Genomic DNA, 25,139 nt, shown 5'->3' with positions numbered 1-25,139 from the left:
TTCAATTTTTTTCTTTCCAGTATAGTGTACGGTATATCACCCTGCCCAGAGGCTGGTATATGCTGTATACAGTACACATCTGACCATGGAATAAAAACCCATGCATCACCTAATATGTACCTTCATTTGACCTTGAGTACTTTTTAAAAATATTTACTCAGACAGTGGACTCATTGATTCTATATCCACTTGTGTAGAAGGCCAGTTGCAAGGACAAAACACCAACAGTAGATCTGCTTACATGCACATCTATGAGTGATCTACAGTACACTCTCCTATTGACTTGTATGCCTTTGAATTATGAGAGTATTCCTGCCTGGCGATGAGAGATTCCACACAGGTATCAGCAGCAGTGTAAATAACCACCAAGCCAGAAAATAAAACAAAATAATTACTGTAAATTATTTTGATTATGAGTAATTGCTATATATGATGTTTTGGGGTTCCTCGTATTCTCTGATTACCTTAATTTAATGTTAACTGAAAGGTTGTGTATTTTAGGTGAGTCATTAAAACCAACAAAAAATTGTTCAAAAAGACAGAAGCCCAAATATATGACATGTATTTAATGACCATTGTTACAGAAGCCAGATATCGTTCTCTCTAAACCAACCAGACTCCATTGGCAAAAACCCTTTTGCCTCACAGAACATGGGAGTTTCTGGTCTATCACTGCCACAATCGGTTAGTTTGCTGTTTTATTGTGTATGACTTCTCTCTTTTATAAAAGATTAGTTTGTGTTCATCAACGTCTGACGATAACAAAAATGAACTAATAGATCGAGGCAGCAGTAGACCAGTGTCTCTAGTAAAATGACTGAGTTTGCTTGGTTTAGAGAGAGAGAGTGACATTTGGCTTGTATAAATGCTGTCTGACTGCAAAGTAAAATGCTGAAAATAAACTTAAACTGATATTGTTTTTTTAGATGGGCCTTTTTAAGTGTCTGAAATATGTTTTCCTGCTGACCCAGTCCACAGCAGTTCATTGCGTAGTGTCTGTGCTGGTAATCCTCTTTGTTTTTCCAACTGGGGGCATGTCGACTGCCATCTACTGTGGATAACACACTGACGATCTCCTACAACCCCACTTCAGATAATCTAAACTATCACTTAGAATTCATCCAAATAAAGATTCTACACTGGCTTCCGGTGCATCATACAGCAGAATTTAAATTACCGCTGCTTATGTTGAAAATTTGCAAACACCCTGAAGGACTAAAACACATCTCTGAATGCCTATTACCATATGAAGTCTCACGGCCTCTCAGGTCATCTGTTAACTGTTCACAGAATCCAAATTACCACGGAGAAGCAGCATTTTGTTACAACGCACCACACAACAGTGGCACAAACTTACAGAATACATAATACTTGCGCTGAACTTTGACTACATCAGAGTGATTAGTTGATTAATCGATTAGTTGATAAAGAGAAAATTAGTTGACAACTATTTTAATAACTGAATAATCATTTCATTTAAGAAGCTGCTTTCATTTGTCATTTATGACACAAAATAAAGATTTTTTTTCAGTTTTGGCCAATTGGCTGGAAGAAAGAACCGATTTGAAGACGTCACTTTGAGCTCTTGGAAATTGTGATGTTTTTTTTTGTTTTTTTTTTTGACATTTTATAGACTGAATAATCAATTAATCATGAACATAGTCAGCAGTTGGTAATAATAATAATCATTAGTTGCAGCTAATTTCTGTTTAAAAGATTTTATGTTCTTTTCAGCATTATTTACACTGTAAAAACAAAACAGTTGAGAATCATTTCAAGGGAACATACTTCAACATATTATTTAATTTGGATTCCAGTTCATACTCTTAAGTTTTGAGAAAGTTTTCCAATGAATAATGTTAAGCTGAGATAATTTACTTTTCTTCTTTAGATAAACTTCAATATTTGAGTTTTAGAAATCCTCCAAAAATGTATTTAAAAAATTGCTGACTAAATTTGAAAAATTGAAGTGAAAGTGAATCATTTAATTTGATGAGTTGTAACCATTACAATTTTCAAAATACAAATTTTTGGGAGTTTTCTAAAACTTAAGAAGTTAGGTTTATCTAAAGATGAAAAAGTAAATTATCTCAACAAAAGATTTTAGGTTGGCAAAACTATTTCAAAACTTTTTAGTTTAATTCAGACCCCAACTATAAATCTAGTTAAGGCAGTTGCTGTAAAATTATGAGTTTTCTCATTTTTTTACAGTGTACCATGCACTTAAACTCTCATCTGTGTAGTATCTATTTTGCAGTTTTATCTTTTCTTTAATATTTCGATTTGAATTGAATATGTTATTCTGCTTTTTAATGCATTATGTTCATGACAGCACTAGTACATCTATACATTGAAATACAAACTACATGAGTGTAATTTTGAGGTGTATTTTATGTGTTTAGCTTTTGATCTGATAGTTGGTTCTGCTGCTGTCCACCTGCGCAGGTCTCTAAAGTCTGATAAGCCTAAGCTGTCTTTAGAAAAGCTATCTAGCCTACATGAAATGTCACAATGCTCCATGGAGCCCACGTTGTGACAAATACCTCCTGATATCATCTGGATACTGTGGATTTATGCAACATCCATACAACTTATTGAATAGCAAAAGAGGCAGCAAAGTGACTCAACGGTGCAGGTGGGCATGTGGTTGTGTCTACAAGATCAGATTTTTCTTTCTAGGCCTCAGACACGGGCACAAATCTCTGTGTGAAGCAGTCTGGCCAAAGGAAGAAATTGAATTTGGACAAAAAGGTCAAATCTCCAATGTCATGTTCATCTGTGGCCGCCACACATACTGCAGGCACAATCCTCTGTTCAGTTACGCATGGTAGAGAGACTTCTCCTCATACGACCAGCAGGTAAAGCCAGTCACACAGCGCGCCGAGGATAGGCAGCTCCGCCAATCCGACGCACAACTGTGAAGCCACAGTCGAACGACGGACAAAAACAAGACATCCACAGTTCACCGCAGGTCTGTCCTAACTAACAGAGCTGTTTATCCTGACTTCACCTGCGCACATAACCTCCCCTCCCTCCGCAGGCCAGAGGCCACATCATGTGAGAGCGAGACTCAGTGACAGGCACCCTGAGAGGCAGCGAAACAGCGATGGAGACGTCATAAAGACATGTATGAAAACCGCCATCATTCAACCCCATCCGTGACATTCATTGAGTTGTCATGGAGTTAAAGTGGTGCCCATGCAGAGAGATCTGAGGACACCATGGCAACAACTATTGAGACCTCACCTCCACTGCACATAGTATAGTATTATATTTTTTTAATGCACATGTCACTCTTCACCTCTTTCCTGTGAAAACCATTAAAGTCACGTTTCCACTGCATGAACTTTCCTCAGGAACTAGGACCTTATTTTAATTGTAATAAGTTAATATAATATTATGTCACTCCTTCTAAAAGATTATTAATGACTTCTTATGACTCACAAACAGATACTAACTCAACCAGCGAACATTCAGCATTAATTTTAACACTAATAAATGTGAAATGGACCAACAAAACAGCATGCATGTAGCATGTTTCCTTAATTTTTGATGACATATCATGGTCATTTTATGATTTAGTCAAGTCTCTTTAAGTCTTCATTCATGGATTAAAAAAAAAGTCCTGTACCCCCCATTGTGACATAATCCATTTAAGAAAACCTGTCAGTGTATCTTCCCGATCAAACAGGGATGTTTTTTCTTTGAGATCATGGAAAGCTGATGCTTTGGAGATACGTGGTTTTCACAGCACAGTGACAATAGTATGGCTATTGAAAATACAACCTCTAGAGTGATGTCCTGCCTCACTGCCTGTCAGACTCCATTAACATTTTGCTTAATTTAACGGCCATAAACATCTACTCCTTCTAAAAGATTATTAATGATTTCTTACAACTCATAAACAGACAATAACTCTTTTGGCAAACATTCGGTGTTAATGTTAATTTCAATAAATGTGAAATGGGCACACAATAACAGAACAGAACATAGAACAAGTTTCAGAAAACAAAACGATATTCTCATTTGAGAAGATGGAAGCAGTGATATTCTGGCACTTTTACTGTAAAAAGGCAACTGTCACAATAGTTGCGATTAATTTTCTGCAAATCAAATAATTGGTCAATCAGCTAAAGCTTTAACAATGATAATAATAATATAACCACACTGTAACTATGCTCAAACAGACATTATTCCACAAACAGTGTCACTATTCCATGAAATATAAGCCCATCTATTGGTGGGGGATTTAGAAACCCCCCTGCAGCAACTTTTTAAAATGATTCAACTGTAAATTGATTTGTTGCAGGCTTTGCTAACCTCACAAAGACATCCCTGTGATCCACTTTGCTCCACATTGTAGGTTTATCCACCTTAAGCCGCTACTTAAAAAGCGCCGCGCCCTAACTGCCCTGTGACTGATGACATGATTCAACACTTTGATATGGCTGAATTTTACACTTAATTTTCTTCGTGTGCTTCAACACCGACGCTGTTTCAACGTAAAAAGTCAGACGTGCCGCAGGATAAACGTGCTCATGTGCTCATGTTCGAGTGGTTTTCACTCAAGTGGCCCCTTAAAGAAAAGCGAGCTAAGCCGGGATCCCCCTCGTCCCTCCTCCTCCTCCTCCTCCTCCTCCTCTTCCTCTTACCGTCCACACAGGCAGGTCTGGCTCTTGTAGTTCCAGCGATCTGGCCCTTCTTACAGGCGCAGCGGGCCGTCTGCCTGGCGATGGTCCGCCGTGGTTGGCTGCTGTCCCTGTCCAGCGTCACAATCTCACATGTCCCCGCTGCCAGCTGGCCTGGAAATGACATTGCACCACAGAATGCGAGGTCAGAGAGATGAAATCATAAACAGGGCAAAATAAACTAGTCTGTCTCTTCTGTTCAATTTGTGTTCTGTCACATGTTCAGCTGTGTAGCTCTGTTATTTTTTATAAGCCTTTGTAGCTCAATTGGCAGGGCAGGGAGCCACTCACACAAGTGCGGCAAGAGATTAATATTGTTATTCTGATTTTTATATGCAGTAATATCAGTGGTAGAAAGTGGCTAAGTACATTTATTGAAGTACTGTAATGAAGCATAATTTTGGGGTAATTTACTTAAGTATTTCCATTGTGTGGTAACACTAATTGTACCGTACATTTCAAAGCGAAATAGCAAACTTTTCATTCCAGCACATTTATCTAATATCTCAAATTACATTTTAGATTGACATTTTGCAGAGTTCGAACACCTCCAAAATCGTCTTACCAAGCAATTTGTGTCTATTATTTAGTCTTCAAAGTCTTATTTTTCTAAAACAAGTGAAGAAATCTGCCATTGTGGCGAGATAACTAGACAATTAGTTTCATGAGGTGACATTTTACTTGATTTTTAAGATACTCACACCCATTTCTGAAAAGTCCTTAAAACAAATAGTTTTCTCACAGGAACAGGCAGAAAAATCAAACTAGATTGCATATTTTACCACCTATTTTGCAGAGAAGACTTTTAGGACTCAATCACTAATTAATATATTTTTAAAACACAATATGTTTTTGACTATATTTGTAATTTTACCTGTAATGGAGTATTATCACACCTTCTATTTTTATCTAAGGATCTACATTTTTCTTCCACTGCTGTATAATACAGAAATGTTCTTGTTTTTGTTTGTGGTAAAACAAACAAACAAAACAAAACAAAACCAACAAACAAAAATATTAATATCAGACTGTTTTTTTTTCAGTATTCTCATGTATTTCAAGGTCATATGCCAGCTCTCTTTCTGTTAATGTTTCTCACAGGAAAATCCAGTAATTTGTATGACCCTCAAACATTATTATGAATAATCATCATAGGCAGATCCATCACTTTTGTATGTCGATGGCACTCAAGTTGCTAGATGGTTTTACAACACACTGTCTACACACACAAAATCCACACACCATGTACAATTTCAACCCATCTGTCACAGCAACCTGGTAACACACAAACCAATTCGAGGGGCGTGTGTGCAGCTGCTCTCGGTGCAGGCAGACGAGCCAGCTAACTTTTAACTGTTGTCAAAATGTCAGGGCAGAACAGAAATCAATGTAAAAAAAAAAAAAATCTGCAAGGCATTCTCCACCCACCCCCACTTCCTGTACCAGCCTGTATTTTTGCAGCGGAAATGCTGGCAGGCATGTGTGACACTAAAATGCAGTGCAACAGCAGAGCTATGAAGATCCCAAACCGACTCAGTAACATTCATTACACATAAAGGTAGTGATAAACTAGTGTATTGAATTGATAACATTTATGTAAGTAGAGACGTGGGTTCTTGAGGGTTTGACAGATCTAGATCCCAGATTTCTAAACCCTGAGCAGTTCCAGTGGAGTTGCTCAGACGTCGACAGAGGAACGGCATGGTTGTGGCCCACTGAGCAGCTCACAGGTGTAACAGCATGTGTGATGAGACTTTAAAAGACAATGGTGAAGAAACGACTTTTAAATTTCCACTACCTAAAGACTACCCACAAGCCATTTCCCATTAAGGGCCACATCCTATCAGCACACCTCTTTGAAGGTAATGTACCCATTAGCCATGAATGAAGCGCATGAATACTGATGAACTTTGTAATTGCTGCCAAGCCCCCTCCCCACCACCTCCAACACCATCTTACACACACACATCCTGCATGTATTCAATCAGGTGACCTTTGGCCTCGCAGCCGGGCCCTTGCTGCTCGCAAATTAACCTTTGTCTGTGTGTGGAGGCCCTCGGGTGCCATCCTGGAGAGGCTTATCAGGATCTAATTGTGATTGGCAAGAGGATGGAAGTTGTGATTAAATCTGGACTTGAGTCCCGAACACTTGGGTGGCTGGCTTAATGAACTGAGCTGTGAGGGGTCACACCCGGGGTAATGGGGATCTATCAGGATTCATCCGCACACACACTGGTACCTGTGGTGGCCGTGGCCACAGACGGAGAAAGTGTCTGTGTGCATACAGTCTGTAGCCATTTAAAAGATATGTATAAATGCATACTGCAACTTTTCTTCTCAATTGTTTACTACATTTTAATTTTTAAGGGAATATATTCAGGCCAGACATATAGAAAAATGAGAATTTTGCATTTTAAGAATAAATTTGAGTGATGTTTCATGGTGTTTCAACTTATTTCAACTTCATTTCAAACTTCTTAGCTTTATTCTCATAACTTTAGTTAAGTTTTATAAAAATCTTTCTCATGTATTTTTTTTTTTTTTTTTTTGTGCCTGGCCCTAAACACTGAAAGTTTGACTTTATTCTTAAAATGCAAAATAAAACCAATCTTCCTCCTCTCTTCTTTTCCTTAACATGGCCCTTATTCTTAGTTGGAGGAATAAACTGTATGGAGATCAAACGAATATACAACACTGACAGTGCACTGATAAACAACCACAACAGGGTCACAGGGTTGGTTCTGTCTCAGTCAACAGGGGTTTTGTAATGATAAAATGCTGCTAGTCTTTCCATGCCAAAGACAATAAAAAAAAAAAAATCAAGTAACAAGCTACTGAAAAACAACCTGACATATGAGTCAAAAATCAATTCACAAAAATCATTCTCTTAGCAGCAACTAAGTCTAAACTTCTTTTTGGACCTAAGCTGTGCAGCCCTATTTCTATAAATATGACACCCATGTTTTATTCTTGCATAATGCACTAATTTTTTTTTTTATCCTTGTGTGATGCTGTTCTGTATGCTAATATTAAGAGAAATTCCATCTCATTCTTCTGTATATATATTTTATGCTTAAGTCAATGAGCCAAATCATCATTTTGTATTTTTTTTGTCATTGGTGTGCATTGCAATAACAGGTTAAACACATAGAAGCTTATAACCATGCACATAGATCACATTCTAATGAGCAATTATAAATAAGAGGAATCATAAATATTTTTTTATATTACCTGCTGCACTTATAAAAACATCATGCGCTAGTCGTTACGAGGTGAGAGAAGGTGAAACAACAAACAGCAGCTGAGGGCGGTGCAGCAGGAGAGACGCTCCATGGTGCGCTGGGAATCACAAGCAGGATGATGCACACTTTCACTTTCTCTGAAAGTGTGGAAATCTGATGTTTTCACAAAGTCATTAAAATGTCTTGCAGGTAAAACACACTCAAGTAGACTGATATAAGAGATTATCGTGCTGATTCAACTGACAAGATTCTGAGTCGAGAGCAGCTCTGCTTCTAAGCCATCCTATTTTTCTACTTTGTCACGCATCGCAAGACACGCACACACAGACACTAACGTCCACGCATATCATCAGAACTCATTCAACCCCAACCGAACCTGAACTTCACATCACTTGCCTGTGAAAAAACCATGGATAATGCAATGGGTTTATTAAGCTTAAAAAACAGGATTTCTTTTCAGGCCATAAAAGAACACGACAACATCACCAATATTGTTTTTACTGGACGGCGACAATAAGCAGCTTATTGCGCTTGTTAATTTTTCTTTGTTATTAATACTAATTAGTTTCTCTTGTGTTGAAAAAAAGATGTTGCGAGTAAAACTGGGTTGTGTATTTAAAAGCAGACTGAAAGAGGCCAATTAATTTAAAAACAGCTATGTTCACAAGGTTCAGGACCGCTGATCTTTAGCCATTTCTAGCTCTACTGTAGCCAGCAGTCATACATTAGTGCTATAATGTGTATCTATAAATACAGCTCTGCTTAGAAGACAGGAGAAGTGATTTGCCTTTGCTCAAAAATGCATGCCAACAAAATCCAATCTGTCATGTCTTTTGCACTTGGGAGATCAAGACCAAACCCCCCCCCAACCTTCACCACCCCTCCTCTTCCTCCATCCTCCTTTCTTCCTTTGCATTGCTTGCTCTTTTCTCCTTCATGCCTTCACACTTAACTCCCTCCTCCCTCTTGCAACTCTTCTGTCTTCTCTGGGTGATGCTGGATAATGACTTGTCATGTATAAGCTCCTGTGTGTATGTGTGTGTACGTATGCGCGTTTACTTCCTGCATCCTACCCCACCCACCATCTCTGCGGATCATCTCATCGCTGCCTTCTTCCTGCTTCCTCTCTTTGTCAGTTCCTTCTACTTTGGAACTCTTCCATTGCGAGAAGCTGAAAAGACTGTTTGGATGTCTTATGTAATCGCGCGGATCACTGTGGCGCCAAGGTACCATGTGTGAAGTCAACTAGCTCAAAGACTGCCGCTGATTTGACGACGCAATCCTCTGTTGTTCTTCTTTCTTGACTCGATAGAGCTCATTAATTGCCTACATTTCATCAAACAGGGGCCTTGCTTTTACTGTCACAGCTGTAGCTGCCGGGAAACTGAATTAATTTAATTCTCATGTTGTTGTCTTGCGTTGTCATGTACTGTATATTGTCTCCCGGCCTCTATATGGGAACGATAAAGAATCTTCTTTTTTTTAAACAGAGTATAAAAATAAAATAATTGTGCTGTGCTTCATGAAATACTTCAGTTGCAACATTTGGGTTGACAATTGTGTATATAGGTCCTTTTCAAGCACGGCGCTGTGGAAAATTCTTCACATTTGATTCCCTGTCAACTAGAAAACACTGAAAACTGAGATTTTAAAAATGTAGAGTCTGGCAGGAGTTTCCCACAAGCTCGGTTTTCAGTGACATAAAACAGCTTTGGGTGTGAACAAAAGGCCAAAACGCACAGAAAAAACTGGCCTGTGTTTGTGCACAGTGTATTCTTTATGCTATTTCTGCTTTGAATCACTGGTTCTTTGAAATATTGAATCTTAATTGTTTAAAAGGAAGTACTCAAATCATTTGAACTGAAATCATTTCAGTTTTAAACAAGCGCTACAAACATATTTTGTTCTTGAGCTAGCACGCCTCATAGAGTTCAGTAAAAGTCATGATCATTTATTAAGACTAAAGGTGCTTTTACACCCGACAGTCCAAAGGGTCACATTTTTGTTACATTCTATACATTTGATCTAGTTAGTTTTGCAATTATGCAAGTGCACTAAAAATAACTGTACATGACACATCTACATCTTGTCGTCAATCATGTGTAGGTGGGCTTGCATCTGAAGTCGGCTTGTTTTCAATTAAAATCCTCTCTATGTCACCCTTTTGGAAAAGTGAATTTTTATGAGTTTACTCCAGTCTCCTCCTTTCTCAATGTGTGACTACTACTCATTTTTGTTTTGTTGCATTATTTTTCCTTTTTTTAGGTCTGATGATAAGCTGACAGAACTTTCTGTAATTGGTCCAAAAGTCCAAACCATCCAAAAAAAAAAAAAAAAGTTTTCCCACTAGAAACAAGTTGGTTATATTTCACCTGGACTAAGACCTTCTCTTTCAGTCAGACAAAGGTTCACCAGCGTTATCAGACTCAATCAATCAACTGGATTAATGCTGGGGTTCACCTCCTGAGATGCAAATGTTCCAACAAAACAAGTTACCTCAGCACTATTTTGCAGGGGTACCATTGCTGCATCCTGATCTTAGTACCACCCAAGACAATTGTGATTGGTTTAAGAAAATACAAAGAAGCCAGAGTGTTTTTTTCGCCTATTCCGTGTTACACAATCAGTTTTGGTCCAGAACTCTGGAGACAGGTCTGGTAAAACCCAACCTACAGGATCACCAGAAGTCCATAACATCATCAGGGAACAATGAACGAACAGTGAAAGTGTGTAAAACTTTGGTGCCAGGGGGATTAACAAAGGCAGTAGTCAATGTCATCTTCTGAGGATCTAGAATATATGCACCAAATTTCATGGCAATGATTGTTGAGATAGTTTAGTCTGGACTGAAGTGGTGGACCAACCAACCACCCGATCAGCCAACCAAGAGACCACCATTGCCGTCCCTTGAGTCATAACGCTAGCGTGGCTAAAAGAAACTCGTACCAAATATATGTAAGTGTCATTACCCTGAAGAATGATTCTATCTTGTCTTAATAAGTTCCCCATATAGTAACAAATTGTGTTCTTCCTATGTTTAATATTTGGGGTGTGACTCATAAAAAATTCAGACTAGAGAATTGCTAAAGAGTATTAGACTTTTAAACAAGTTGGTTTCAGCTGCAAGAATTCTAGGTGTTTTGCAGTCTTTCCAAATATTATGTGAGGAAACTTGAGGACAAGCTGGTCTCAGTCCCCCAGTAAAGCAGGAGTCTGCTCCGTTCCTTCTTTTCTAAAACAAATTGCTCGGAGCGTCCCCGAGGCTCAGCCTCCAGAGCGCAGTGCCACGGATACCACATACATTGCCACTCTTAAACATAGCAAAAACTAAACAAACAAAGCAAAGAATGAGCTGAACCAAACCTCCCCAACACAAGAAAGTCTTCCTCTTTTTGTTGGCCTAGAGGGATCTGCAGAAGAGGTGAGAAAATATTACAGGATTCACAGCTCCAACACGGATGTTTCCAGAAAAAGCGACTATACATTTGGCCCAAAAATAATAACTATATTTTTACTTGGAATTAAAATTGCATAGCATTTTTCATATACAGCAAATGTGCAAGATGTAGTCCAATCACCTCACAGCCATCCTGTGAAGAAATTGGACTGTGAAGAGAGGAAACAGTAATCCTGTTTCCTGGAATAGCCTCTTGAATAGTGGGAAAAATCTAAAACTGGCAGGTGTCTGCGGAAACAAACCCAAAGCTTGTACCAGTAGCGCTATGATTTATCATCACCCTTATCAGCTTCTGTTGTCGAGCAGTTGTCAGCTTGGCCAGCCAAATGGCTGATTAAAATGTATGTGTGGCCACCCTAGAGTGAAATGAAAGCTCTGACTGTGGCAGAAGATGGATTCATGTGGCAGAGCGTACGGCTTAATACAACGTAATGTTATTGACATGCTCCTATGCTTTATTATTTCTCCTCCCGCTCCTCAGCACATTACAATTGTTCTGCCAGACACGGCCACTTGACAAATGTCCAGCTCAGGTACAATGCAGGGACACATGACATTTTTTTCCCACTCCTCATATCTTTTGCCCAGCCGTCTGAGACCATCTTTGTTTCGACAAACGCTTTTTCATTCATTATTTTTTTTTTTAGGAGAATTATCCCTGCTTATGCTGCTCAACAGATCCCCAAAACAACTAAAAACTGCTTCTCAGAGTCACAATCTGCTGAATCAAATACTTAGATATTTATAAAATGTGCGGTTGAGGCTTAGTTATAGCTTTTTTTTTTTCCTGTCCTTTCAAAATCTGCAGTGTGCCGGAGTCATGCTGGGATTTCATACTGTGCAGCACAAGAAACAGCTATTTCCAAAGAATTTCTGAGTGTCCTTCTAAATTTGACACAAAAATCTGTTCTCCCATGAAACTTACTAAAGTGCAGCCTAACAGAAGGAGATTTTAATTAGCCCTTATTTTTTTTACAGTGATACTTGTTGCAGCATGCATAAAGACACCGGCTCTCATCCAAAAAATAGCAAAGAAATATTTTCTGATGGTAATTCAACACCACAGATGCTAAGCAGTAAATTATACGTATTTCACTTTGAGTGGGAGCAATGTATTTGCTTTCAGCTGATGCTGGCTGCGTAACTAGCAGTGCTTATTTTTAAAGGAGCAATATGTAACAGTTGTGTGTCCAAAACAAGTATTGAAGTCCAAACAGCAAATTGGAGCCAAAGACGTTATATTAAATAGGTTGAAACCCTATTTAATATACGAACTATGGTTGAAGTGAGTTGTTTCTGCCATGCGCCCTCCTCCCTAGACTTGAGGAGGCTCAGGCAGGCTGCAGGAACACTGCAGGAGTGCAAAATGAGCGCAACATTGTGATTTGACAAAAACAACTGCGGACAAGTCCTCCACTGTCAGCTGATCAGCTATTTACAACTGTCAATTGTCTGTCAATGTAAAGCTAGGCCTGTTAAAACAAAATAAAACTCACCTTAATATCCATCACTAACCCTGATTTGGTTGAATCAAATCCTAAATTCACAGAGTGAAAATCTTCTGGCCCGACAGGCTGTTTTCCTCTTTCTCATTCTCTGGCTCAGGGGGTCTGTAGTTTGCCACTGAATAACCTGTGCGTATTTGAGCAGCGGCTCTCACTTGTTTAAACCATTAAATTACTAAAATAAAATGATAAAAATCACAACATTGCTCCAACCAGCAATATATTCATTCAATTGCCCGACTCTATCAGGAATTAAAACCACTACTACAACAACTAATTGGACTGTGTGTAATTTTCTGGATCCATGCAGGTCGTTCAGATGAATGAGGCTTTATCATTGTTCATTCGTCCATTCATTCTAAGTATTATTGTTTTATTTTAGTTTTGTTTTCGTCCTGGAAATATGTCTACTACGTCTGCTCGGGGATTATATACTAAAATATTGATAAAGACACTCTAACACAGGTGAGTTTCTTCTTTGAAATGCTTTATCAACTCTTAAATTCTGAAAGATTTGGGACTAGACTGATCAGGGACAATTTAGGAAGAAGACAAGCATTTAAAAAGCATCCTAGCAGCCCATGGAGGCCCTGCTGCTTCTTACGCTCAGTGTGTTTTGGGCCAGCCTTAGTTCTCGCTAGCAGGGCTAAAAATATGCAGTGTAAGGTGAAGAACCTGAAATGCTGAAATGTAACATATTGATTTGTGTATTAAGCAAACAATGTTGTCATCGTGCCTCTGAGGAGCCCAATGACTCGTGTGTGTGTGTGTGTGTTTGGCTGTGAGGCAATATGAAATAAAAGGATGCCAACGCATGGACATGCTCTTTTCTAAACATCAAAACCATGCATGTAATAGCTAACAAAACATTTATTTTCCACATATTCTCCACTTAACCCAGAAATGCTACATGGCAGCTTGATGTAGCTGGAACCTAGCATCACATCTGTTCTGCTGGAGAGGACGGAGTGTGTAGGCTATGTGCGTGTGTGTACATGTTAGAGACATTGCCAGGCTAAAACGCTATATCACTCCAGCGAGCTACAGCTGTTCAGAATGAGAGAGGAGAGTCCGGCGCCAAGACTGTGTGTCTGAAATCCCATTTTGGATCCAAACGCTGCATTAGTAGAACCTTGATGTCATCCCTCTACCCCGAGGCCTGACGGGCTAGTTTTTAAATGAATCCTTTTAACAAGCCTAATCAGGGGCTGGAAGAGCCAGCTGAACAACATGTGGTGCAACGGGAAGGAGAGCAGAGCAGACAAAATTGCAGCTTTAGGTAAAAGAAGAGTCGGATGATGTAGGGCTCTCCAAAACCGACGAAGAGACTGACGTCCAGAAACAATGAAGCCAGTCACTTCGCACGGGCTTCAATTTATTCAGAGTCTGGACCTTGACGATCAATGAAAGCGGTTTGAAGAGCGTACAGCATGTCCTTGATTTTTACGGGTGTGAAAAATGATGTTCCAGTTCAGAGCAGTGGCAGGATGAATTGATTTAAATGTACTCTGATCAGGTCAGATGAATGATTATCAGTGAGCGGAGATGTTCAATATAGAGTGGCAGGAAGGCCACTTTTTTTTTCTGCAATATCCATTTTTCGTTTTGAAGGGGTAGATTAACATTCTGGGAAATATCATTCTTTGGTTTATTGCCAAGTTAGATGAGAAGATTCCCACTCTGGTATCTGTCTGTTAAGTTTGAAGCAGGGAGCTTATGCTTGGCGTGCAACGTACAATTTTAGAAATGTTTTTATATATTCCAACTCCTACTGTACAAGTAAAACGTCTCTGATGTAAAGCCAAAGCTCATGATCTGTGTGTGCATACTGTACGGTGTAATCATCAAGCCTTGACCTGAGTGATCATACACGTATAAAAATGGAAAATTAAACAATGCAGAACCTTACTTCCATGATCATCAGTGCCATCCTGTGTGCTAAATGTAGACTTGTTGGTCACTAGGAAGACATAGTAGTATGGCTTGTCCACTTTGAAGAATTGGAGGTAAACTAGCTACATTTTACTGTCCATATTTTCCATCCACATGACACATCATGTTTGCCACTTCGCACAAGTGCAGTGAGAAAAAAAGGCACTGATGTTGTGGAATTGACTCATGGCTCTGCTTCATCTGCGTGAGAGCCTGACAACAACCAACCAAAAATTGTGACATGCCAGAAATGCATTCGAAAGTCAGAAGTGTGTTTGGGAGCAGCTGATTGGTCCACACTCTCCCCTGTACACTGCACAGCAAACGAAGCCTGACAAAGGTGAAATTTGGTCAGAATTTAAAATGAGTCATGCGGTTCAAAAATCGGGTCAGAAGCAGGCTCAGATTGTATCGTCTATGCCAAACCAACCGGCTGCTGCCTCTACCTTCACACCGAATGGAAAAGCTGCATTTCCACTGATTATACTTGCTCTTTTTTGATCTTCCATTGCAGATAGTACATCTTGTATGTTTCTGGCATGACCTCAGTCGAGGTTCCAAGTGAGCCTAGCTGATACTAAGGGGTGAAGTAAAAACACTGCAGACCACTGATTGGCCAGAGCAGCATAGTAAATGTGTGGTTGAGCGAGCAGCGGAGAGTCTTGGTGGATGCGAGCTTAGTGGAGGAAAGGGTGATATGAAGAGAGTCAAGTTGTCAAAGTGGCAGTAAATGTACAGTGTAGGCTACAATTTGTCAGTGAATAAAGGCTGCAGCTGCAAAACACTATTATGATTAAATGAAAGAAAAAAAAAAACTACAGATAATACTCTACAATCTTGTTTCGGGCAGTAAATTGATAGAAGGAACTGGACTCTCTTCAAACTGCCTAGACTTACAGTAGACATTCATTTTCCCCCCCTAACACTGATAGAGTGACCAAAAACTCATCATAAAGCTAGCCTTGAAATTATTAATACCCTGCCTATGCTGCCATGAGTCAGAAAGTTCTGGAGACAATTCGCACTGGGAGCACTCTCTCATCATGACGAGGGAGAGGAAGAAAGAGAGAAGTGTGGTCTGGCCGATCTATTTTGGGTGAAGCAAGCTTGTCTGAGCGCTTCGCTTGCTTCGCGGAGCCACTCTGAAAAGTGATTTGATTTTCCTTTTCTGCCCCCTTTTTTTTTTTTTTTTAACTAAAATGCTTGGGCAAGCAGCAGTCACACAAACACACACAGGCACACTAAAACATGAATGCACGCACTTATGAAAGAATATAAGCACAAATGCAGCATATAACTGCTGAATATAACCACAAGACAGACCTCGGCCTCTCTCCCTCTGTCACACACACACACACGCATTAGTTAACTGAATGTTGCCACGCAACCGCAGCTACAACTAAACTTCTTCTGCTTCCTACACATTTCATGGAAATAATTCTCTGCTCCTATTATGTTCTCAAAAGGCCATTTTAAAGTACAAGACTGTAAGCAAGCACAATAATACAGAGCTTCACTTCTAATGTGTCCACACTAATGGCATTCCCATCCGCCTTAAGTACACTGTGTTTAATACAGATAAAATTCACCTTCTTTTCATGGGGATTTCCGATCTGTTTGTGGTAAACATAGTCAGTTGAGGCAATAAATTCCTCAATGCATGCTACATTGACTGAGAAAGTTGAGCTCTCCTGCTGCAATCTGTTGTTCTTCAAGTGATGTCACAGTAATGTCACTGGTGTTAATGAAGAACTACAGGCTATTTCAGCTTGGATTTCTAGTCTCTGCCTCTAGGTGTCTGGAGGGGGGCTGCTAGATGAGTATTTTTGTCACCTAATGCTATGTTTTGGCCGACAAAGTCAGAGCTATAGGTGGGGACGGGGCTCACCAGAGGCCCTATTATATGATTATCATAATACTTAAGTTGATATGATATTATTGCAATTATGAACATGTGGTGATACGAGTAGTGAGATAAAATATATTGTGAGCTATTTTGATTTATTACCTTATTTCAGCTGCAAATTATGTCCCAAGAGGAAATAAGATAAAGTTTTCTTTCTGTTCACTTCCTTTCACAGTCGTTTTTACTGCAGCAAAATAGGATAGAGCACAAATGGACTGAAAAAGCAATTGATTTTATTATAAAAAAGTTAAATTCACATTTGCAGTATTAGTAATGTATTACTTAAAGATCAATACTTGACATCTGTATATCAATACAATATTGCCACACAAAAAAACACATTTTTTTATCCCCAGCCCTAGTGATAGACTGTGTGTGTGTGTGTGTGGGGGGGGGGGGGGGGGGGGGGGGGGGCGGGGTGACACATGCCAACATGGGCAGGGATGTCAGAAGTTTGCATGCAATGCATCCTGGTAAATGAAGGCAATGAACTCAATTTACTCGGTCATTATAGCACAAAAGAACTTACTGCCTCAACATTTACCTGTTATCTGTATGTCCTGACTGGACTTGATGCTAGTGGGCAAATGCTGCATGCTAACACGTAAGGCATGGTGAGTGTGGTAAACATTAGCATGTTAGCATTGTCATGGGGTGTGTGTTAGCATGCTGATGTTAGCATTTAGCTCAAAGCACAGATACAGTTCCTTAGTTTTGTATATTTAAAACTGTAAGTGTAGTGCTGCTGGGCCACTTTTTGTCAGACTAGCAGAGAGAGAGTCCTCTGTGTGACTGATGTGTAACATTTTCAACATGTAACTATTTAGATTAATATTTGTGATGCTTGACTGAGCAGTACACCTCTGCAAGTTTTTGTCATGTTCTATCATCATTTGGTGTTTGGATGTCTGAAAAAGACATATTGAGTATGACAGATTAGGGATGAGTAATGCAAGTGTTTTTGTGGTGTATAATCCTTTCATATGTGAAATCTTTGGCTTTAGACTGATTTTTGGACAAAGCAAGCATTCAGAGGACATTACCTTGGCCATGCAAATGGACCCTTTTTCTCTGTGTCTCTGAGATTTTTTAGTATAATTAAAAATAATCAAAAGATAAATCAACAGAAGCACCAGATACAAGACCTCACAACCTCACTCAGGTCCTAATGCCATTCGACTGCACTGAGAACACAGAGGCTTTCAGGCGCATTCTTATCAACATACTGCATGTATTTCTGTTTCATTGACTTATGATTAAAATAAATTCAACTGTGCAGCCTAATAGGGTTTTCATAATGAAGCTCGGGCCCCTTTTTCTGACTGTGACCTTGTGTAAAGCACGTAAAGAATGGTGTTTTCCCATGAGACGGCCTCACATCCCTGGCGTTACTGTTTTGGAATAATGAACTCTGCTTAATAATAGGGTGTTGGCGTGAAACAATGAATGATCATCAATTAAAACGGCAGGAGAAAAAGGAAAACAAATGACCCCGGTAACCCTTGGTAACACAGGAAAGCTTACGTGCACACACACACGCATACCAGTGCCACTTCACTCCTGCAATTAAGCACATTTTCCACCCCCAGAGGATGCATCACAACAGGGCAATGATGATAAGGTGAAATGCCTTAAATGTTGCTATGATTTCGTAGACTAAAGACCCCTGGGTGAACGTGTGAAAGTCCAATCATTTCTCCCTCTCTGCACCCTTGGGGGACAGAAGCAAGGTATGTCAGACAGCGTTAGGCTCCTGATGCGGGCCGGCTAGGCCTGAACGTGTGAAAATCTATAATAAAGCATCCGCAAATGTGTGTGTGTGAGGCTGTGTGTTATGTTGTGTGCGCTTGATGCTTTCATGCATGTGTAGGAGACAGCTCGCTAAACTGCGGTTGCCATTTTACTTTTAAAACCTGCTTTCTTTGTGTTTTGGGCTTTATATTTCTCAAAAATTGTTCTTTCCTGCTCTCTCCATCTTCCACTGACACATGCACACAAAGAGGCACTCAGCAGGGGGCGGGACATTCACAATTTACAACCTTTCTGGCTCTTTGCCAACAAAATATCAGTTGAACAAAGCGTTCTTTTGGAGATGGAAACTCTTTATCCTCACCTCAAAAAGGTTTGCTCATTGTTGTGGGGGGGGGGCATTTTGGATTCTGTGAAGGACTGATATATTTTCCAACGTGACATGAAGAAGAATGCAGAGCTACAGCGATGGCGAGGAGGAAGCACAGATTACCTCACCTCAGTCACAGCGACATAAAAAAGAGCGATGGACTTGTGTTTCTGCATTGCGATGCCACAGAGGATCTTAGCTCAGCTGGAGGGGCTGGCAGAGCTGAGGTGGAACTCTTCAAAAATGTAACTGCAGCTCGGGGCTATGAGGTCTACAGACATGGAGCTCAGGATTGCTGCAGCTGGTCAGGTTGAGTTTTCTCCAGCAGTGATCGTGGGTAGCGAAGATAAAAATTGAACAAGTTGAAGAAAGGCTGGTATGTTTTTTTTCTTTCCTCGCAAAGCTCTTCTTTGGAGTGTTGCTCTTAAAGTTTCAAAAAGGTGCTCAGTACAGTGCAGATGTCCACCAGGCAACCCGAAAAGAATATTTAGATGTAATCCCTTTATAACATTTGACATACTATGACAGACATAATAATAAAGCAGTGTAAACATAATTACCTCAGGTAAATAATGAATGCACAACACTAGGGTTTGAAAATACATGTACTGTAGGATACCAAGAATATTTTGTGTTTGCTTTTGTTAGAGCTGCAACAATTAATTGTTTAACCAGTTAGTTAACCAAGCGAAAATTACTTTCCAACTATTTTGACAATCACTTAATTATTTCAGTCATTTTTCAAGCAAAAATGTTCTTCTTCTTCTCAAAATGATAGGAATGGAAAAATGGATAGGAAATATTCCATTATGTTATTACTATTTTATTAATATTCTTTTTGCTGGAGATCCCAGTTTGAAAACCACTACTGTGGAGGATCATATGTATGAAAACAAATGTCCACCACACAACTAATTAATGCTTCCACACAAATGCTGCACTGCTGTAATACCATGGTTAAACATTTTATCTTGAGTGGTTTCAGCTATTCTTTTACTGCAAAAATATTGTTTAGAATAAAGAAACAAATTTCAGCAAGCAACCTGAACAACAGGGCTGATTTCAGGGCAACATTAAACAGGTGAAGCATGTAGCACAGAAGATCGCCCTCAGTTAAATGTAAACGAGCAATGCTCCAGTTCTTCATACCAACAAAATAACACGTGTGCAATGGATATTTCTTCCCTGTCATTGTAGCAGAAATAAACTCAGGTCTGTAATATGAAGATAGTACCAGGACATATCATTTGTTTCTGGAAAGAAGCAGTCAGTTGTATTGGAGAACGGCTGCAGAGACCACTGACAGAATCTACCTGCCTGTGTTTTATCAGAAGGCAGGTCTGTCTAACAACCAGGTATATCCAAAGAAAAGTTTGAACTTGCATTTCCAGGTTTTATTGATGCCTCAAGGATTGTTATTCACCATCAGAAGAGTCAGGCAAAACCTGTCCTTCACCAATGATTAAAGTTAGTAACAGAAGTTTCCACTTTTGAATCATTAAGAACTAATAATGATGATGTTTAACAAAGTTTGGTGTAATTTTTTTAATGTACATAAAGAATATAAAAATAAAGGAACAATAATATTTCTTAATTTTTTAGGAAAGTGTGCTACTTCATTTAATTGTACTTATGTGGTATTTTAGGTTATTTATGCCTTGCATCTGTTTTTATGCCTCTGCACAGGCAACAACTGTGGCTGGAGGCATTATGTTTTTGACTTGTCCATCCATACGTACGTCCTATTGTTGTGGACATGATTTCACACAAACACCTGGTCAAAGTTCAAACATCAAGCTTACTGTGACTTCATGACCACCCCATTCTCATGAACTTTTAGAGGCATCTTCTTCAAATTTGGTGCCAGTGTCAAGTTGGACTCAAAGATGGACTGATTAGATTTTGGTTGTCAAAGGTCAAGGTGACCGTGACCTCACAAAACACATTTTTGGCCATAACCCTAGAATCCATACGCTAATTATGACAAAATTTCAGACAGATGTCCAAAAGAATAAAAGAATGAGGTGATGTTTTATATCCAAAAGGTCAAAGGTCAACTCCACTCTGAGATCATAATGTCTCTATCAGTCCTCTGTTAAAATAGTCTTTAAGTGAAGACAGCATGTTTCTACCTGGATATTATATTTACTAGAACAGCTTCAATTTGGCCAAAAAAAAAGACTTTTATTGAACATATATTATATGAGTGTGGCAGAAATATACAATTGCAAGGTGGTGATTGTCATTATTTAAAAAACTGTTTTGTAGTGTCTTGTTCTTCTCCTCTTTTAGACAGTCTAGTCCCAAGATCTGTTTTGTTTTGTTAGGCTCGCTTTGTCAATTGTTCTTCATCGACTTACTCCAGTGTGTGGTATTACGCCGCATTTTGCTGTTTATAGAATGGAAAGTTTTAATTAAAAAAACCTCGAATTACAAAGGACCAAATTATTCTGTTCTAGCGGCATTTTGTTGAGGAATTGTTGCTGAAATAATGACATCAGAAAATTAGAGTGACAGTCTTTTTTTTTCTGATTAATTAACTGCAGTTCTGGTTTTAACATCTAACTTCACCCACAGCACGAAGTCGTGCAAAGAATGATATATATTCCTGTGAAGTAATCACTTTAAAATCAAGGGAAACCTTCAGCTCTATATGACACATCTATCTAGTGTTGCTACAACAAATCAACAGGTGAAATTTTACACTGAATTATGAATAAATCTGTTCGTACGCCACCAGAACACCTCGACAGAGAAGTGTAAATCCATCTCAAGTTGTGGTTTATTGTGAAGATGCAGCGATGGCGTGACGTTAACCAGGCTGACATTTGTACAAAAGAGCCAGAGCTTTTAGAAGTACTGATTAAATACAACACTGCTAGAAACAATGTTAAAGATGATGCTGTCGTTAATCTGATCTTTTTTTTTTTGACAAAAATATCGTGACGGCACAAGTGTGTACTCTGTGCTTGTGTATGGGAGTGGCAGGGTGCATGGCTCCTTTGACTGCAGCTTGATCAGCATGCAGGCGGAGGTGTGGGTGAGAGCGGTGATTGAATACAGAGGCTGCAGGCCCCGGCACTGCCTTTAATCTCCCCTCCCCATTTAACTTGGCCTCTGTGCTGCTGCTCTGCCGAGGCTCAGCTGGGGCATAAAGACACACACACATGCACATCGCTCCGTCTGCCAGCCTCTCCCAGCCCTATCTGTCTTTCTGATCTGTCCGTCTCTCTGTTGGTGTGTGTCCCCATCTCTCTGTCTGTCTCTCCTTTTCATCCGCCTTTTTTGGCGCATTTATTTTCCCAGTTCATCCTTCGTTCGGCTTAAAAGCTGCATGAATAAACTTGAATATGAAACGTCATGACGCCCTCAGCGCAATGACGTGGTTTTCCCACAAGATGTTATGTAGCTTAAGTACATGTCAATGCCAATTTCAGTGCATGATCCATTTTATTTTATTAGCCATAGGGGAACATTGCAGACTGCATATAATAAGATCAGTGGTGTGGTTTGGGTTGGGTTGTAGTTACAGTTATCTTTAGCAATAAAGCGCTCTTTTATAGGATTTAGCGATCGTCTTATTGCTGTATCCACGCTCCTGAAATCTCATCATTTTCTACGCCTTTAAAATGAACTCTTCATCCCGGAACACAAGCGTCTGCGGTGCAGCAGGAGTCACCCCGCTGGCAGATTGAGACCTTTGGGGTAATATGAGGGAAGTAGGAGAAGGGTGTTACAATTGTACCAATCAGTGTTCTTCTTCTTCTAAATATTGCTGCAGGAGTCTTTCATAATGAGGATCCTAAAAAGGAATTAAATTGACAAAAACAGTGGGCTGTAAAGAGCCTGTTTTGTGTGTTCTTTTTGCTCCTGTCCTTGTATTTTAGATCAAATAGAGAAGATAAAAAGGCGTCCTTTTTTTGTATCTGCAACTCCCATCTTGTCTATTTAATTTCTTCCAACCTACACATAGCTCTTTACTTTTGCTGTTTTATACATAGAAGCTGTAAGATCCCCTTAACTGCTGAACCTGATTTACTGCAGACAGATTTTTCAGGTTTCGTGAAAAGTCTCTCTTTCAGTATTAATTCATTTGTACTTGAGAAAGTATGTTACATAAGCTTCAGATATGAAGTGCCTAAATTAATTCAATTTCAAGTGTAATAGTTGAGGGCAGGGGTCTCGAACTAAAGGCTCAGGGACCATGTCACAAATATAACATAATCTGGCCAGCAAGTTATTTTATTTGATTATTAATTTCTAATTGTTTAAACCCAGGTCAAGCCCTTCAGCTGGACACTATTGAATAAAAGCACAATTCTATTAAAAATGTAGTGTGTGTATGTTTTTCTGAAGGACTGCATGTTGCAGGTTGCTGATATTTCATGTCCAGAAAAGAACAGCTTGTTCAACAATATTTCTCCATCCACAAACACAGTGGGAGAGCAGATTAGCAAGTTATCAGCTGACATTTATGATCACTTAAGTTTTCACTGCATATTCTGTGGTGTTTGGTGAAAGCACAGACAAAACTGACAATGTTCAGCTAACTATTTTCATCAGGAGTATTAATGATCAACCACAAGAGACAGAAGAGTTGCTGAGTTTGTGTCTAATGCCTACCTAATGTGTATAAAAATGCATACAAACTGCTGTTTTTATTCTTTTTTTTGTCAGTATGGTGAAAATGGCAGTAATGGAAACATTTTTAAAAATATTGCACTTTCCTGGGGCACTCGAGGATTGAAGTGGCCCCCCTGTGAGATGATCAATACCATCAGTGGCTTGAAGCCAATGCGAGCATGCAGGACTGAATTCAACACTAACCTTCATCACGGTTTGCAGTGTTTTCATTATTGTGAAAAAAAGCGACCATGACTTATCTTAAAGTGCATTAGAGACAAGCATCAGTTGTAAGAACCTGATTTACTGCGGACAGAGATTTTTCAGGTTTCATGAGAGGACATGGTGGTCATGGCAACCAGGGTGTGTGGGTAAAGGTGAGGTTTCTGTCAAGGTAAAAACAACAGACGTTCACGAATGCTTAAAAATTCATTGTCAGGTCAGCGCATTGAGGACTATTTCCCTCTCCTTGCCTTTTCAGTACAAGCTGTATGTAAGAAATACAGTATACTGAAGATGGTGACCCAGGCGTGCACTGGGAGAGGATAACGGTTCTTGAGCGTTTAATTATTTAAAGGCAGAGAGTCAATATATGAAGAGGCAACCCCCTACTTCTTGCCCACAAGGAAGAAAACAGCTCCTGCATCTAATGTGGAAGGAAGCGCCTCTTTAATTTACTAACTGCAGTCTTAGAAAGAGAGGGAGTCGAGGTTTACAGTATAGTGCAGTCACACAGAATAAAAACTCACATCTGCGCAGCCGTAGAAAACAGTGGACAATTCTACAGGTTCATTGCAGAATGTTTAGTCTATTAGGTGACTGACCTCGAAAAAAGACAGAAGGAGCTACTCCTCGTTTTGGCTAACGCTGCCAGAACCACGTCTAAAGCAGTCCCCGTGATGGACAGAATGTGCCGTTAGGTGCAGGAAGTTGGCAGACGTGCAAGGCTGAAAGTTAATATTTTCATGTCCCAGAGGGAAAAAGAGGCTGTAAGCACAACTCGGGATACAGGAGATGAAAACAGAGAGACGCGACCCATCAGAACCTCCACTCTCGCTGATGGGTCTCGGCTTTTGGCTGCTTTTCAGGTGAACCGTTCCAGCAGTGCCAGCATTGATAAGCAATGAAGCCGAGGGTGAAGCTGATTGCTGCATAAAAATTTTAGAGGAGCCTGCTATTTTGCAATGCTTTGAATTTACCATTAAGCCAATTTGTATGTGTGCAACGCATTATGTCAAACAAGGATTACATCTGCAGCGAGAGCAATACTCTGCATTTAAAGCAATAATATCTACCATTTCTACATCAAGATTTCCAAAAACACTACATCTTTTGTTGAGTTGTGCACTTATATTATCCAAAATAAGTCCAAAGTAGAAGTACATTACCTGATCTGTACATGAGTCCTGTCTGAGTCAGCAATGGTGGTTGTTTAACAATGAAGACAGCAATGCTACTTCACAATGTCATAAAACTATGTCTTCTCTTATTGTTTTAATGTGAAAGACCTTTCCAACACCAAAAACACATGGGCAAAAGTGTTATTAACAATAGTTAGCTAGCTAGCTAACTTCTAAACCCAAAGAAGCCCATCATTAACTACTGATGTTATTTTGTGGAGTTACAGGCTACTCTTTTAAGCCTCATTCAGGACTAGCACATCCAAC

At 39.5% G+C, this 25,139-nt stretch overlaps 1 protein-coding gene across 4 annotated transcripts in view; it reads right to left on the bottom strand.

The window, feature by feature from the left end:
- The window catches only part of tafa5a (TAFA chemokine like family member 5a), a 199,192-nt gene that overhangs the window by 78,109 nt on the left and 95,944 nt on the right, over positions 1–25,139 (bottom strand). For all 4 annotated transcript variants that reach the window (XM_084711258.1, XM_084711261.1, XM_084711260.1 and 1 more), the window contains exon 2: positions 4,653–4,802. In XM_084711258.1, coding sequence (XP_084567384.1) covers positions 4,653–4,802 — 150 coding nt within the window. The remainder of the gene's footprint in view (positions 1–4,652; positions 4,803–25,139) is intronic.

This window comes from Lutjanus erythropterus, chromosome 22 (genome assembly GCF_056507025.1).
Source record: "Lutjanus erythropterus isolate fLutEry1 chromosome 22, fLutEry1.hap2, whole genome shotgun sequence".
NCBI lineage: Eukaryota > Metazoa > Chordata > Actinopteri > Lutjaniformes > Lutjanidae > Lutjanus > Lutjanus erythropterus.
This window is presented reverse-complemented; position numbering and strand designations above follow the sequence as displayed.